This window comes from Colossoma macropomum, unplaced genomic scaffold (genome assembly GCF_904425465.1).
Source record: "Colossoma macropomum unplaced genomic scaffold, Colossoma_macropomum, whole genome shotgun sequence".
Lineage (NCBI taxonomy): Eukaryota > Metazoa > Chordata > Actinopteri > Characiformes > Serrasalmidae > Colossoma > Colossoma macropomum.
The window spans coordinates 29,262,341-29,279,906 of record NW_023494807.1 but is presented as its reverse complement, the minus strand read 5'-3'; the positions used below and the strand labels follow the sequence as shown (position 1 = coordinate 29,279,906).

Genomic DNA, 17,566 nt, shown 5'->3' with positions numbered 1-17,566 from the left:
CCAGCTGTAAAGTTTGGTGGAGGAGGGATGATGATATGGGGCTGTTTTTCAGGGGTTGGTCTAGAACCCTCAGTTCCAGTGAAGGGAAATCTTAATGCTTCAGCAGAACCAAGACATTTTGGAAGATTGTGTGCTTATTATAATATATATTACATACACTGTGACGTATACCAAAACTGTCAGAAACTTTTACTGTGATATACATTTTTGGCCATATCTCCCACTACCAAAATTTGATTTAGGATCATAGGTGACTTGGTCAGAAAGACTGAGACTTACACTGACAGAAGAACGACTGAGATCAGGGTCCACTCAGGAGGCTTGTGAATGATGTTAACATTTGTGAATCTGAAAGGACATTAGTAAGAGACACAGACCAGCAATCAGCACACCAAGATGTAAAAACATGTTCGTATCATATCAACTGTTCCATGTAAAACATTTTAACTGAGTTTGACAGCATTGCATTACTATGGTGTTTAGCCTTGTGTTGTGCTAACTGACTGTGGCTAAATAGGGCTGAAAGATGAATAGTTTTTATATCGAAATCACAATTTAAAAGAGTGCAATTTTCAAATCGCAAGAGCTGCAATATTAATTATAGCCATTTTTTATTTATGACGTCTTTAATGGGGAACATACACCGATCAGGCATAACATTATGACCACCTCCTTGTTTCTACGCTCATTGTCCATTTTATCAGCTCCACTTACTATATAGGTGCACTTTGTAGTTCTACAGTTACAGACTGTAGTCCATCTGTTTCTCTGCATACTTTGTTAGCCCCCTTTTACCCTGTTCTTCAGTGGTCAGGACCCCCATGGACCCCCACAGAGCAGGTACTATTTGGGTGGTGGATCATTCTCAGCACTGCAGTAACACGATGTGGTGGTGGTGTGTTAGTATGTGTTGTGCTGGTCTGAGTGGATCAGACACAGCAGTGCTGCTGGAGTTTTTAAACACCTCAGTGTCGCTGCTGGACTGAGAATAGTCCACCAACCAAAAATATCCAGCCAACAGCGTCCTGTGGGCAGTGTCCTGTGACCACTGATGAAGGACTAGAGGATAACCAACACAAACTGTGCAGCAGCAGATGAGCTATCGTCTCTGACTTTACATCTACAAGGTGGACTGACAAGGTAGGAGTGTCTAATAGAGTGGACAGTGAGTGGACACGGTGTTTAAAAACTCCAGCAGCACTGCTGTGTCTGATCCACTCAGACCAGCACAACACACACTAACACACCACCACGACGTCAGTGTTACTGCAGTGCTGAGAACGATCCACCACCCAAATAGTACCTGCTCTGTGAGGGTCCATGGGGGTCCTGACCACTGAAGAACAGGGTAAAAGGGGGCTAACAAAGTATGCAGAGAAACAGATGGACTACAGTCTGTAACTGTAGAACTACAAAGTGCACCTATATAGTAAGTGGAGCTGATAAAATGGACAATGAGTGTAGAAACAAGGAGGTGGTCAGAATGTTAAGCCTGATCGGTGTAATACATAATAATGTAATATCAGAGACAGCGAAAACTGTCTGTAGATGAGTTGGACCAATCAGAAGCAACCGAACAATATGCTGTGACATCACAATCACAGCTAACTGGCAGTCCGGCATGTTCAGTGTTCAGGTCTCAAGCCAGAAAAAGCGAATGTTTCGGTCTTCTTGACCAAAAAAACAGGCCTGGACCTCATTTTACAAAAATAATCCCAATTTAAATCGCAGCCGCAGTATCGATCAGAAAAATCACAACTAGATATTTTTCCAAAATCGTTCAGCCCTATTGCTGAATGTGCTCAAATACATCTAAACAGCTAACAGTATTGACAGATTAATAACGCTATTCAACAGTGTTGAACTGGCTGGTGATGTACGGTAGGAAGGCTGGGGTTTAAAGTATTTCGAGAAGCCCGTTTACAAATCTGACTGGATGGCACTGGCAGCAAAGTACTGCTTTTAGAGGTGTTAAACTCTCCAGACGTCTGGTTCCCATCACCACCACTGTGAAGAATTTTGGTTGGTTAGTATCTCTAGAACCCAGCACTTCACACCAAACCACTCTGAATGACTTTGTGTACATCTTAATGTAATTATGCAGGAATTATGCTCAGGGGAAAATCTGAAAATCAGGGGAATTCCTGCTTAAGACAGAAATAGACTAACAGTTTTAATCACGTTTTCATTACATCAGTGCTAATATAATACCACATACATTAAACAATACCATCCACCTCATGAAAAAACAGGGCGTGTCCACTGCCCAAACCCCAATTTAACCCCTGGACATGTGCCATTAAAATAAAAGCTACTACAGGCTGTTTACTGAACCAGTACATTTTAAGGGTGCTGTGCTCTTGTGTGCAGGGCTCAGATTTAGTGGTCCTCAATAGGAGCAGCTGAATTCCTGGAAGCAGGTTCAATCTAAGACTGAAGTGGCCCTTCAGAGCCGCCGTATATTATCTACAAAGTGTGACCCACAACTTCCTGTCTCAACACCTCCATGACCGATCGCTATTCAAGGCCGTGTGAAGATTAAAATAATCTCACGTCTGACTAAAAAGTCCCACTGATTGCTTTCGCAGATACAGCATCTATATATTCTGCTAGTACAAGGGAATGTTCTTAATATTTCTCACAGCTCGTCATAAAGGGAATTAAACGAGCGCTCCAGCACTGTTCAGTTCAGTCTCCAGCTGCCCCATCTATATGATATGGTTAATTAATATGCACAACGATTCTAACACGCTGTACTGTACAGAAAACCAACTGACTCAAAGCAAACTTGTAACAGAAGTCAAAGGGCAGAAGCTGACGCAAGTTAAACAGTCGTATGCAGAAGTTACTCCTAGTCAAGTTACACATTTTGCTGATTTTCTAAGTGAAAATAAGTTAAAATGTAATTATTTTAGTGCATCTTTTCTAGTTTTTGCCTGATAAAACATAATAAAATGTGCAATAACTTCTGTAGGAGGTCACATTTTATGCTTTTTCCCCCCCCAATATTTTAAGTTCAGCAAATAACCAGCAACTGTGCATTAAAACGTGCACAAGTGTGTCTCTGTAGAGGATGTGTTCACTTATTTTCACTATAAAAATCAACAAAACATGTCGTTTGGCCTGAGGTGACTGTGTTTCAGGTCAACAGGTTTTCTGTCGTCCCTAAATGCAGGGAAATATGTTAAAATGATCATCTCCGCTATTCAATCATATGACAAAAATGGGGCAGATTGTTCTGGATTGTTTTAAACGCATCTTTTTGAGTTCAGCTGCTGAGAAATGTCGCTCACCTGAAAGTTCTGACCAAGTTGTTGATGTCGTTGATAATCTCGCTCATGGTCACATGCAGGGGCCCCACAACGTCTCGCAAGCTAGAGCGCAGCACAGGATAGCCAGGTTAAAAAAAGAAAACATGCAGGTGTGCAGTGATCACTACAACCATGACTGCAGCTGTTGTGAGATTATGAGAGCCTTATTCTGACCTTAACAAGCAGGTTAACCCCTTGAACTCTAAGGGATTGTGATTTTAGGCTTGTATCTTCATTAGTTTCTGAGACTGAGGCCTTAAAAAGTGAGTGTTGGCTTACTTTTTCCTGACTGCTATGAAAAAATGCATTGCTTTTGAACTACAGACAGCAGATGTATGAAATTTTCTGGGACTATTCTTTGCTTTAAGGTGCATTTTCTTCCCTAAAACAGAAGATACAGAGATGGATATTTGCCGTTTTGATGGCTTGCTGAAAATACTTTAGTTCCTCACTCTCAAATGTAACACAACTTGCATATTAGTTTCACAGTAGTTCCTGAATAATAAGCCTTCAGGCTTATAAGTGAACAATAAAGCTACTGTAAAATATTAAGGGGTTAAAACATTAAAACATGGTTTCAATTAAAGCATTAAAAACGACGTGTAATCTGGGATAACAACTCGACTGCATGTGACAGAATGAGGGACATTAAAACGTGTTGAATATTGACCTTCTGCTGAGCTTCTCCACTACTATGCGCTTCTGGAGGAGACGCTGAGCGTGAGAATCCACCGGCGGCAGAGGAGGATCTTTATCAACATCCTGGAGACACATCAAACACATGCATTTTAAAAGGTGAAGTCTCAAATGCTTGCATGTAGCGCCCACATCAGGACAATACAGCAAATACAGCAGGACACATGACCACACAGTGTCTCAGCAGTCTTTGTTGACATGTGAGTTCACAGTAAACAACTGTTGCTGTCGGAGCAAAACGTCATATCTCCTTGTAAATTTACATTAGAAGCGAAAAACATGCTCCTCACACAACGTGAAGAACGTTAATTGAGAAAGACGCACATTGTTTCGGCTAGCAGTGCCATGACCGAGAGCAGGGATCTGTCCCACACTTTAAGCTTAGTTTAAACTAACCCTGAATTTTCTGTCTCATGACTGTGGATCATTTTTCTCGGCTACATCACCGTGGCAACTTAAAATGTATATGTTTTCTTTTTTATCCTCCTCCAGGGCCAATTTAGGATCACAAACAGCTTTTGGATCAATCAGGACCCCATCAATCAGACATGACAGACCCCTCCAGTCACTTTCTCCTGCTTTGCGATGTTTGTGGTGTCAATTGTGTAAAAATGTTCACTTTTCAGCGACAAAAAAAAAACAAAACAAATACACAACTTAGATATGAAGAACATAAAGCAGTTATTACTCCAATAAGCATTAATACAGCTGCACAATCAAGCAGTTTGACTTCTCATGTGTCACACGAATGGCTGTTTAATTCTCACCTCACAGTGAGTGCGTTAACATGCACTTAATAATTAAATACCGGCAGAAAATCACCTTTGTCAGCAATCTGATCAACGCATTTACATGCACTTGAGTAATCAGACAATGGGGAAACTCCAGGTCTACATGAGTCACACAGTAATCAGATTTCTGCTTTATAACCTGCTTTACAACCAGCCAATAAGCTTTTCCTGAAAATATGAACATACATCATCTAGAAGACGAGGAATGTTTAAATCCTTCATTCCGTCAAGCATGTGTTTGGTTTCAGTGTCACTCTAAAAGTGTTTTGCTGCGTCTCGCGGCGACGCTGCTCGCTTATTTCTGGTACTACAGTCTGTTTTCGCACATGCACAGACTGAGAAATCCGAAAGAAATCAGAGTAAGAGTTCACATGCACTGAGAAATCTGACTACTGAGCTAAAATCCATCTCTCTATCAGATTTCTTAATCAGATTTCTAGACCTTACTCTGATCTAAGAAATCCGAGTCAGCTGTTCACATGACCACTTGAATAACCAGATAACTGCAGAAATCCAATTATGATCAGATTAATGAGTGCATGTAAACTCACACAATAATACGACACTTTAGGAAATAATTCAATGCATCATACACTTTTAAATTTCACCCCAACTTGGTTATTTTGCTACAAATCTAAGTTTCCTAAAAAAAAAAAAAATAAAAAATACACTGAATACATAAATGTGACATTACTGTGTAAAAGTCAGAGACCCTTCATTTATTTAATTCTGAGTCAAAATAGCCATTAAGCACAAGTTATTCATTTTTCAGTATTCAGTGTGTCCAATTCACCTTTATTACAGCTTCCATTCTTTTCAGAAGACTCACTTTCAGTTTCTCAAAGAAATCTGCAGGGATATTTTTCCACAGCTGGGAGAAGCTGGTTGCACTTCTTGCTTCTCAACAGCAGCTTCCTTATCCGATCTGCAAGAGTTCTTCTTTTTGTCTATTAACTTGTACTCAATGACCATTTAGACTGGAAATTAAATAAAGAAAGGGTGGTCTCTGACATTTACACAGTACTGTATATAACCTCACCTCTGTGCCTTTATCTGCTGTGAGCTCCTCAGGCAGGACGCAGACTCCTTTGTAGAATTCCTGCACCCTGACGTCCATCAACTCGGTCTCTTTCCTCAGGGTTTCGTAATCAGGAGCTGCTGCGGTGGGCCTGGCCTGACGTCCTGCGGGGGGTGCAGGTTTCTCCACTACGTCCTCAAGATCGTCTTCGTCCAGCTCCTCTTCTTCCTCACTCTGTGATGTGGGTTCAGTCTGTGAAGTGTAATCAGGTCCATGCAGAAACGTCATGGTCTCCTCGGTTCTCCACTCCGTCAGAGTGACTCTGAGGCTTTCTAGCAGGCTGAGCGTGACCGGTGAAGCTTCGGTCTTTGCTTTTATGTGGTTCTTCAGCAGGCTTTTGAGTCCAGCAGCACTCTTCTTACTCATACCAACGTGAGAGATGTTTAGGTTGGTGTCAGGAGCATCTTTGGTGTTTGCATTCGCATCACAAATCTCAGGAGTTACATCAGCAGCAGCGTTCTGTGGTGTAACCGACCTGTCTGAGAGAGCAAACTGGTCCAAAAGCTTCCTAGTTTCCTCCACTGGTGTATCTCTGTCTGGCGCAGATGGGAAGCTATGCACGTCATTGCGTTCTGGAGAACACCTGGAGGGTTTATTGGCTTCATCATGGTTTTCTTCTTGTGGCTTCAGATTTTGCTCTTGTTTATCCTTTACAATTTGTCCTTCACGTAACTGCTCCTCTTCGCTCCCTCCATCACGTTTGGGCAGTTTACCCCAGTGCACTATAGCTTTCGACCCCTCTTTGGCCACCACGCTGGACACAAAGTCCTGCTCTACATCACTGCTGTCGCTCGGACCGCTGGAGCCTCCATGAACCTCTGCTGGTTCTGAGACTGGATTCTCAATGTCCGCTTCGCTCACGGGTTTATCTGTGAGCTTCACCTCCAAACCGGAGCTGCCTCTAAATATGGAAAAGAAGGAGGAGGCAATAGGATCACACTAAAATCTATGGGGATAGGGCTCTACTGATATGGAAATGTCACTTGTAATACAACCCCAATTCCAAAAAAGTTGGGATGCTGTGTAAAATGTAAATAAATGTAAATATAAACAGAATGCAATGATTTGTAAATCTCATAGACCCATATTTTATTCACAGTAGAACATAGAGCACATATCAGATGGTGAAAGTGAGGCATTTTACTATTTCATGAAAAACATATTAACTCATTTAGAACTTGATGGCAGCAATGCATCTCAAAAAAGTTGGGACAGGGCCCAACCACTTTCACCAATAGAAAACATTTGGCGCATCATGAAACAAAAACCTGGCAAAGAAGACCCAGGACTGTTGAGCACCTACACCAGACAAGAATGGGACAACATTCCTCTCCCAAAACTCCAGCGATTGATCTCCTCACTTCCCAGACGTTTACAGACTGTTGTTAAAAGAAGAGGTGATGCTACACAGTGGTAGACACGGCCCTGTCCCAACTTTTCTGAGATGTGTTGCTGCCATCAAGTTCTAAATGAGTTAATGTTTTTCAAGAAATAGTAAAATGCCTCACTTTCACCATCTGATATGTGCTCTATGTTCTACTGTGAATAAAATATGGGTCTATGAGATTTACAAATCATTGCATTCTGTATTTACATTTTACACAGTGTCCCAACTTTTTTGGAATTGGGGTTGCAATACCAATTTTAAAGCTGCACTATGTCAGATTTGGGGATTGGAGACCTCTCTGGTGGAAATGTGTAACTGCATGGAACGTGCAGAAGAACATTATATAACATGGGCTGTGCTTAGGACCCCTTCCTCAAGCAAATTAATCTGATGATTGAAAGAAATTTAAAGACAACTCAGTCTAAACTTGGTGAAGGACGCGTCTTCCATGGATGTGAGTGAATTATCCACTATTGTCATCATATCTTGACCAGTATAATGCTGATTTTGACATCATTAAGACCTAGACATCGAGCCGCACCTTCTTTTTGAGGCTCTGTGTGTGACGTTAATACATAAAGAAGTAATTTCTGGTTAAAAGTCGACTCACAGCAGCCATATTTTAGCCTGATTTTATTCTCCTGACTCAGAAATGCTACTTCTTTCAGTTTTAACCAAAAAAGCTTACATAATGCAGCTTTAAGGGGCCAAAATAACCAAAATATAATTTTATGGGGTCAAACAGACTTCAGCAATTAAGCTCCACCTATTCCCGCGGAGTGTCTCATCGGAGACTGCTTTTGGAACAAGGCACAGTACAGGACAGCCAATCAGAACAGAGCTCATTTAAATATATAAGTCTTAAAGGCACAGTTACAAAAACAGCTTGTTCTAGGGGGATGAAGAGAGGTTGGAAAACGGTCATACAAAAATGAATTAAATAAATAAATAATAATAAAATAGGACGGGGGCCCTTCAAGCCTAAGCCTAGACTAAACACTATTTCCAATGGCGATTCACCACTGACGCTGCACTTTAGTCCTAGACTAGCCTTAATCTATGTCTGGGAAACAAATAATCTACGTCTGGGGAAAAATACGAATACTTTAGCGCTGAGGGTGGAGGTTCCTCGAATTATAGGCAGTTTGTGAGTTTGTGCTAGATAAGCTCTTATTTTTCTTATCTTCAGCACTTCTCCTCATTAAAAAATGTTTTGAGTAACACAAAAAGTGACAGTGGGATCCAGTTTATATGTGTGTATTATTTTAACCATGATGGGTTTTGTGTTTATCAGTATAATAAAAAAAAAAAATTATGATTCGCGTCACGTTAAAGGTTTATTGTTTAAAACAACATAAAAAAGCCACTTAAATTTGCTGGTGTTTTGACCGATGGATACTCGCCACGTACTGAAAAATCTGTGGACATTTAAAGGGGAATTCCAGTGATTTTTAAAAATTTCTGCTTAATTAAATGGTTGAAAGGTAAACAGAGTCATTCAGAGTGGTTTGGTGTGAAATGCTCTGTTCTAGAGAAACTTATCGAGTCAGAACTGTTCACAGTGGTGGTGACAGGAACCAGCAAAATGGTCAGAAGAGTTTGCACAAAAAACAGTAACCCTCCCTCGCAGAAGCTTTTCTGAGCAATGAAAAATAAATACAGAAATACAGAGAGAGCTTACTTTGATTCAAAAGCCACTCAAAAGCTGAAAAAAATAGGACCAGCTTCAGTGTCGGCGGGTTAGCTAGCTACACGCCTCCTGACGTGAAAGACAGCGCGGTTTGGACCACGCTTGTTGCTTCGCGGTTGCCGTAGAGCTGTGACGGAATCATGGCTCTGTCCCAAATCGAGCGCTAGTTCCATACATAGTAAACAATTCTCTCCTCTGCTTAAAAAGGGAGCGATTTTTCAGAACGACGGAATGATTCTACGGCTGAGATGTAAACAGAGTCATTCAGAGTGGTTTGGTGTGAAACACTCTGTTTTTGAGAAACCTACAGAGTCAGAATTGTTCACAGTGGTGGTGATAGGAACCAGACGTCCACCTCTAAAAGCTCCCTCACAGAAAGTTACTACATGAAATGGTTATGAATTCACTGCCTATTTTTTATGATAGTTTTGAGAAGATTTTTGCCCAAAATTTATTTTTTAAAATCCATGCATAGTGGAGGGATACATGCAGGGTGCTGTGAGGCAAAATAGCCCCAAATAAAACGTTTGTTTTACCATCATCAACATTCCACAAAAACTCAGAAGACTCGTGTAGGTTCACTGGTGGTTTTGGATAGTAAATAAAACGTCTATATTTGCGTTGTAGTCATGGCGACCCCTGGTTCCTATCACCACCACTGTAAAGACATCTGAGTCTGTAAGTTTCTTTACAATGAACCATTTCACATCTCAACGCCTGAACTGTGAAGAAATTTTATCGGCCAAAGGTCTGATGTATTTAGGCTCTAATGTATGTGTTTATTTTCTGGAAATAGAAGATGAGTGTTTACATACCCGTCTCCCTTCTTCATCAGCTTGATGTCTGGAGGTCTGTATAGGAAACAAAGGCAGAGCACTTATTCACAACAGCAACAACATTAATCCTTCATTAGCGTATTTACTATGAACACAGAGTAAGTAAATCACACTACCTCTCCTCCTTCCTCAGCCAGAGTGGTGACTTTGAGATCTGGACCTCAAAACATTTTGAGGCTTTGTAGCAGAAATTGCTACAAAAACACTGAAATGGAGAAGAAAGTGTAATTTTATAAGAGAAACTAGAGCAGTTATTGTTAATATTTTGACCATAATTCTTCCCTCTAGATGTTTCAGTACCTTACGTTCTGTGATGTCATACACCTTATTGGTCTTGGTGGAGATTTTATATTGTTGAGCTGGAACCTGAAATACACACAGGAGACATTAACATAACACTCATTACAACAAAACACTTACAGTCACATTCAAATAACTATCAATTATATGTAAATTAAATAAGAAGTGTTTAGGGCTGGCTGATCTATGGTGTATGACAGTAAACTGTAATACTGTGTTTTACTGAACTGGGAAAATCTGCTTTTAGCAGGAAGCTGGAATTCACGACAGGAGTCTCTAAACCTCACTTGCTGGAGCCACTCAGTCATTTTAAACTTTTAATCTCTAACCACCTTCAGAACTGTTTTAGCTGAGTTAAAACTTTCCTTTTTCTTAGTTATTTATTTATTTATTAATAACTAAATAAATAATAATAATAATAATAATAATACATTTTATTTTTATATTTTATTGCAACTTTTATTCTAGTAAATAATTGAATTGTTCTAAAATTTTAGTTTTCTTAATGCTTACTATCTAAGTTGGTTCTTTTACTTCATTTTGTGTTTTCATTATACAGGGTGATTCAAAAAGATTCATCTGATTTCAAAGCGTCATATTTTTACAGCCGTGAGGCGCCGAGGAACCAATCACATACTAATTGAAAGAGGGGGTCATACAGTTTCTGACTGTCAGTGGAAGATGGCTCCCTTCAGTCTGAGAGGAGATGAGACCCCTGAGCAGAAAGCGTTCTGTGTTCTCCACTTCAATAAGAGTGAATCCGTCATAACTGTACAGTGTGATTTTCGTGGGCAGTGAAGCTCCAACAGCTCAGAGCGTTCGTCGTTGGTTCCACAACACTGGATGATCTCCGAAATCGCACTGAAAGAGCCGCGAGTGCAGCGACACCCGACATGCTCAATCCAGTATGGGATGAGTTTGACTATGGTGTTGATGTTGTCTGTACAGCTGGAGGAGGTTCATACTGAGACCTTGTACAATTACATAATAAACTTTATGTTCATTTAAACCGTTTACAGTTCACTGCATTGATCTGTGATGATTCACAAGTCAAATAAATCATTTTGAAATCAGATGAATCTTTTTGAATCACCCTGTATATTTTATTGATATTTTATGCCTGTTTTCTATTTCAGCTGTTATCATTTTAAATGTATTTATTTTTAAATAAATCTTTTTGTCTTGATGATTTTCATTTGTCTTAGTTTGTAAATTTCATTTAAACTTTTTCAATCCCTTGTAATTTGCTCTGCTACACTGTAAAAGAGGGTCACCCTCAATGTACTTCGGAGTCAAAATAAAGATTGATTAATTGATTGATTGATTGATACTGACATACTACAATATAGTGTTCCCGTTTTTTTTATTATATTTCATGCATAATGACAATTCTTATGTTGTATGTTATATAATGTCCAAAAATAGTGATGTTCCTGTTGCCACCAGGTTTGTGTTCAGAATTTTCATTCTATGCTCTGCGCTTTACTCAATGGTATTCAGAACTGACAAAGACAGCACTGTGAAATGTCAGAGACCCCTGTTTACTTATTTAATTTCCAGCCAGAACAGCCATTAAGCAAAACTTACCAATTTTTCAGCGCCAGGAAAGAAGCAGAAAACAAAGTGTCAACAACTAAATATAACAGCGTTTTCTAGGTATTTATTGTGTCACTCTCTCCCTTTATTCCAGCTTCCATTCTTTTCAGGAGACTCACTTTCAGTTTCTCAAAGAAACCTGCAGACACACCTCCAAAGTTCAGTCTTAGAAGTTGGTCTATCATTTTCAGCTTCTCACGATCCAAATAATCCCAGCTAAAAATTTAGGCACACCAATCCAGTTTCGGGCAAATGTCCCTTTTCAGTCTATTTCCTTTTCTTAATAAGCAACTGACTGAAAATTAAATAAATGAAGTTCTGACTTTTGCACCGTACTGTACTGTAGTTTCTTAATTTGGTTTGTCTCTGTTTAATGTTTATAATACTATGTAAGGTTTGTTTCGGTGTCATTTTAAGAGAAATAGAACAAGATAGTCCAGTCAAAACAAGCCGTATCAGGTTTACAAGACATTCTTTCAACGTAGAGTAGCAGGAAGTATGATTTTTTTAACCACTATACCGTTCTTCTGCACTTTATATGTAAATAATACTGTATTTTGCACGTCTGGTTAGATGCATTTAACTGCATTTCATTGGCTCTGTACCTGTACTCTGCACAATGACGATAAAGTTGAATCTAATCTAATCTAATCTCATTATTTTTTATAAATGCTAACTTACTAACTTTATCAGAAGAAATTTCAATTTACATCAATAGTTCGTTATACTTGGAAAATATCACAAGACTAAATTTGATCAATATCGCCGAGCCCCAAGTGCTTCAGTCATTTTGTGAAAATGTGAAGAAGCTTCTTACATTGGTCAGCTTGTTCGGACAAACAGGATATCCACACATCTTCACTATAGAGCGCTCTTCCACTGCATCTTTGTAGTTGGCTGGGGTGATCATTCGCGCCTGAAACAGATTTATACACAACAGTGGCACAAAAACAAATTATAGATGAACAATATAAACAAAACACCAGCACTCAAATTATATCACGATGTGTTATATATTAAGACATTGGCCAGCCAGTATAGAGACATGGATAAAGGAAACAAAACTGACTTTTATTCGGTTATACAACAATCAGGTGTAACATTATGACCACCTCCTTGTTTCTGCGCTCATTGTCCATTTTATCAGCTCCACTTACTATATAGGAGCACTTTGTAGTTCTACAGTTACAGACTGTAGTCCATCTGTTTCTCTGATACTTTGTTAGCCCCCTTTTACCCTGTTCTTCAGTGGTCAGGACCCCCATGGACCCTCACAGAGCAGGTACTATTTGGGTGGTGGATCATTCTCAGCACTGCAGTAACACTGACGTGGTGGTGGTGTGTTAGTGTGTGTTGTGCTGGTCTGAGTGGATCAGACACAGCAGTGCTGCTGGAGTTATTAAACACTGTATCCACTCACTGTCCACTCTATTAGACACTCCTGCATTGTTGGTCCACCTTGTAGATGTAAAGTCAGAGACGATAGCTCATCTGCTGCTGCACAGTTTGTTGTATTGGTCATCCTCTGGTCCTTCATCAGTTTTCACAGGATGCTGCCCACAGGACGCTGTTGGCTGGATATTTTTGGTTGGTGGACTATTCTCAGTCCAGCAGCAACACTGAGGTGTTTAATAACTCCAGCAGCACTGCTGTGTCTGATCCACTCAGACCAGCACAACACACACTAACACACCACCACCACGGCAGTGTTACTGCAGTGCTGATAGTGCCCAAATAGTACCTGCTCTGTGAGGGTCCATGGGGGTCCTGACCACTGAAGAACAGGGTAAAAGGGGGCTAACAAAGTATGCAGAGAAACAGATGGACTACAGTCTGTAACTGTAGAACTACAAAGTGCACCTATATAGTAAGTGGAGCTGATAAAATGGACAATGAGTGTAGAAACAAGGAGGTGGTCATGATGTTATGCCTGATCGGTGTATGAATATCTTCATTCATTCAAACACCAACAGAAACTCTTCTGGAGCTCTGATTGGTCAGTGTGCTCACAGCCAAAAAACAGATGCTCTCAGCGGTGCTGAACAGAATCAGATGAGTGAAGGGTGTAATGTCTCTAAAAGCTCCAGCACAGAAAGTTATTATATACGATAGTAACAAATATGCTGCCTGATGCCTCAGACAAGATAGGAGGTCTGTACTATGCAGATTTATCACTATTTTATCATCAACATTTCATATAAAAGCTCAGACGACTCGTGTCGGTTCACTGGTGGTTGGGACAGTGAATAAAATGCCTATAACTGTGCTGTCACACTGTGGTGACCCCTGGTTCCTATCACCACCACTGTAAAGAAATCTGAGTCTCTACAATCAACCATTTCACACCAAACCACTCTGAATGACCCTGTTTACATGTCAACCTCTAAAATTTGTAAATTTTTAAGTACTCAAGATATCCATGATATTCTCCGAAGAGTGTATTGTGACCTTACGTATCACGATAATGATAAAATATCGTCGTATTGCCCAGCCCTAGTTTAGGAGCTGTGACAGAGGAAAACTGTGGCTGGTCTGGGCTTCTCTGACTAATGTGTTGGGTAAAATGAGTCTGCATGCTCACACAGTCAATAAGAAACTCCTCCGTCACACTATCGTCCAGGAGTCTCTCCACCACCTGAAGAGCCCTCTGCTCCAACTCCAACTTCTCCCTCAGCGCCTCCTTCAAAACCTCCCGCCTGTAAATGAAGGGATCAGAATCAGAATCACTTTATTTCATCAAGTATGTTACACATACAAGGAGTTTGTCCTGGTGAGTCACACATGTATGTCATGTAACATACTAAACTGACCAGACAAGCAAACAAACTGTTAACAAGTATTAAATGAAAGGAAAGGTAAAATAAAATGCAATAAATAGAATATAGAGGTGTGTTGTAATACACCTCTTCATAAATACATATGAGATGTGTTGGTATCTGTACATATGCAGATATGAATGTCTATGTATGCAGGTCAAGTAGACATGCACTACAAAATATACTATAAAACTTATATAAAAAAAAAAACATTTACACCCTTCTGCTGCCATATGAAGGCTAAAGCAGAGACCTAACAGCAGGTTTTACAGTGATCTGGCTGTGTGTTTGTGCTGTATTTCTGGGCTGTGGGATATTAGAGCTGGTTTCTCTCACTCTGGTTAGTGATGGCAGGTTCTTCTGAGTGCTCTGATGTGTGAATCATGTCTATTTTTAACCCTTTGTTTATAATATGAAGGCTAAAAGCAGAGATGTAATATAACAGTAGTGAGTGGGGTTTGGGTGATTTTGGAGCTGGATCTCTGGCTGATGGACGGTCACAGCTGGATGAAATCACTCTGGATGGTGAGGTCAGAGTCTGATGAGTGATCTGATGTGTGAATCATGTCACTGTTTTAACTCTTTGTTGGAATATGAAGGCCAAAAAGCTGAGCAATAATATTTTGGGTGATTTTCCAAGCCAAATTACTCACTGATGATGACATGATGCTAACTAGTTAGGGGCGGGTCTGCTGAATGTCCTGATATGTGGATCATGTCTGTAGCTTAAACTGAAGTTATGAAGTCTAGAAGTTACCTACGGTTTTGCCTGCAAGAGTTAAAGGTAAAAACTGGGACTTTCAAATTGAAAACCATAAAAAACAAACCTGTTAACAAGATTATGAGCAAGACATCTAATTTACATATAGTGTTGGGCCAGAATGACATAAATTAAGCCTGGCATTGGACCAAAATTCACTGCAGTGATGAATCACCACTGAAAATCTTTTATTAGTCCAGGTTTAGGCCTAATCTAGGTCTGGAACACTGGCCCTACCTCTTACAAAAAAGATATTGATACTATCAGAACCATAACATTTCTATACTGCAGTCTAATACTTTTATAATAATCTACGATACGCATTTCTACAGTCATGTATTACAGCAATCTATAATACTTGTATAGTATTCTGCAGTAAACTAATACTGAATTTAAGAAGAACTCCAGTGATTTTGCAATAAATTCTACATAAATTAAGAAATTCCACCCCTTTTTCAACATTTCTGAATAATTTAGTCCTTGAGATGTAAACATAGTCGTTCAGTGTGGTTTGGTGTGAAACGCTCTGTTCTAGAGAAACTTACCGAGTCAGAACTGTTCACAGTGGTGTTGATAGGAACCAGATGTCCACCTCTGAAAGCTCCCTCACACAAAGTTATTACATGTGTTAGTTATGAATTCACTGCCTTAATTTAATCCACTCATGGAGGTGGGGTACATGCAGGATAGGGACAAAATAGTCCCTAAAGGAAAACCTATATTTTTAGATTTATGCCTATTTTACCATCATCAACATTGCATATAAAAGCTCAGAAGACACGTGTAGGGTCACTGGTGGTTTTGGATAGCAAATAAAACGGCAACATTTGTGTTGTGTGTCACAGTGACCCCTGGTTCCTATCACCACCACTGTTAAGAAACGAGTCTCTACGATGGTGGTTGGTATAGTGTAGTGGGTAACGTCTCTGTCCTCCACACTGTAGACTGGGGTTCAATTCCCTGGCTGGGTAAGCACCTTACACTATACCAATAAGAGTCCTTGGGCAAGACTCCCAACACTACCTTCACCTATCTGTGTGAAATGATGACCACAGAGCGTCTGCCAAATGCCGTAAATGTACACTCAACCATTTCACACCAAACCACTCTGAATGACTCTGTTCACATCTCAACGACTGAATTATTCGGAAATTTTGAAAAATGGACGGAATTCCCCTTTAACTGTGTGACTCTTATAAGAATCCTGTAGTGTTACTATGGACGTGTTTCATTGGGAATGACTCCAATCAAGTGAAAGTCTGACCTCTTGGCTTCCTCCGCAGCTGACCTCACCTGAGGTCCTTTCCCACCTGCAACACACATGAAAAGGTCTTAAACTGTTATTACATCTCAAAGAACACTAACTTGGACAGAAAGCCTTAAGGTAGTCATATATCAGCTCAGACCTGCTGAGAGTGAAAGTCAGCAGAGTTCAGTTTAGCTAACAAGGCTAACCTAGGTTAGCTGGCTGTACAGTATCTAGCCAAAACGTGTCATTTAGGCTGAAGTCACACATAAATGAACTCATTTTCAGATTTAAAAAGCTCTGTCTTGCCTTTCTTGTTGGTTTTAGAAGAACGAACATTCCTCCTCTCACCGGCGTCCATGCTTTCTGCCTTCAAAACAAATCGCGCTGGCCGCGTCCCAAATACACGCCTCGTTGCCTAAGTAGTGAGCTAACTGGGTGCTTTTTGTAGAACGTATCTTATGTGGTTCACTAGTACTGATACTTTTTTAAACTATATTAAATATAGCTGTTTGCTTGGGCTCAAATATGTGATATGCTGTCCGTTTTCTGTGTCCTATGCTTTTTTTTAAATTGCTTATGTAAATTAGCATGTGTCTTAAAGGGGAATTCCACCCATTTTTCAAAATTTCTGAATAATTCCTAATAAATCCTTATGATATGAACAGTCATTCAGAGTGGTTTGGTGTGAAATGGTTCAGATGTTTTTACAGTGGTGGCGATAGGAACCAGGGGTCGCCACAAATATAGCCATTTTATTTACAATCCAAAACCACCAGTGAACCTACACGTGTCTTCTGAGTTTTATATGGAATGATGATGATGGCAAAATAGTGATAAATCTGAAAAAACAAGCTTTCTTTTAGGACTATTTTGCCTCACAACACCCTACATGTATCCCTCCACCTCAAGCAGATCAAAATAAACGGATTAAAATACTTTTTAAGGCAAAACTTTATCGTAAAACAGTGTCTCAGTCATCAGGCAGCGTGATTATCAACCATTTCAGTAACTTTCTGTGAGGGAGCTTTTAGAGGTGGACGTCTGGTTCCTATCACC

General features: G+C 40.0%; 1 protein-coding gene across 1 annotated transcript in view; it reads right to left on the bottom strand.

Annotated features, from left to right (window-relative positions):
- The window catches only part of rpap2 (RNA polymerase II associated protein 2), a 31,586-nt gene extending 14,663 nt beyond the window's left edge, over positions 1–16,923 (bottom strand). Inside the window, exons 1-11 of the mRNA XM_036556495.1 lie at positions 16,817–16,923; positions 16,526–16,571; positions 14,267–14,381; positions 12,503–12,601; positions 10,090–10,155; positions 9,906–9,994; positions 9,769–9,804; positions 5,838–6,777; positions 3,982–4,073; positions 3,294–3,374; positions 280–348 (exon numbers count right to left, since the gene is read on the bottom strand). Of these exons, the coding sequence (XP_036412388.1) occupies positions 280–348; positions 3,294–3,374; positions 3,982–4,073; positions 5,838–6,777; positions 9,769–9,804; positions 9,906–9,994; positions 10,090–10,155; positions 12,503–12,601; positions 14,267–14,381; positions 16,526–16,571; positions 16,817–16,868 (1,685 nt within the window). The 5' untranslated portion in view covers positions 16,869–16,923. The remainder of the gene's footprint in view (positions 1–279; positions 349–3,293; positions 3,375–3,981; positions 4,074–5,837; positions 6,778–9,768; positions 9,805–9,905; positions 9,995–10,089; positions 10,156–12,502; positions 12,602–14,266; positions 14,382–16,525; positions 16,572–16,816) is intronic.
- Between the last annotated feature and the right edge of the window lie 643 nt (positions 16,924–17,566).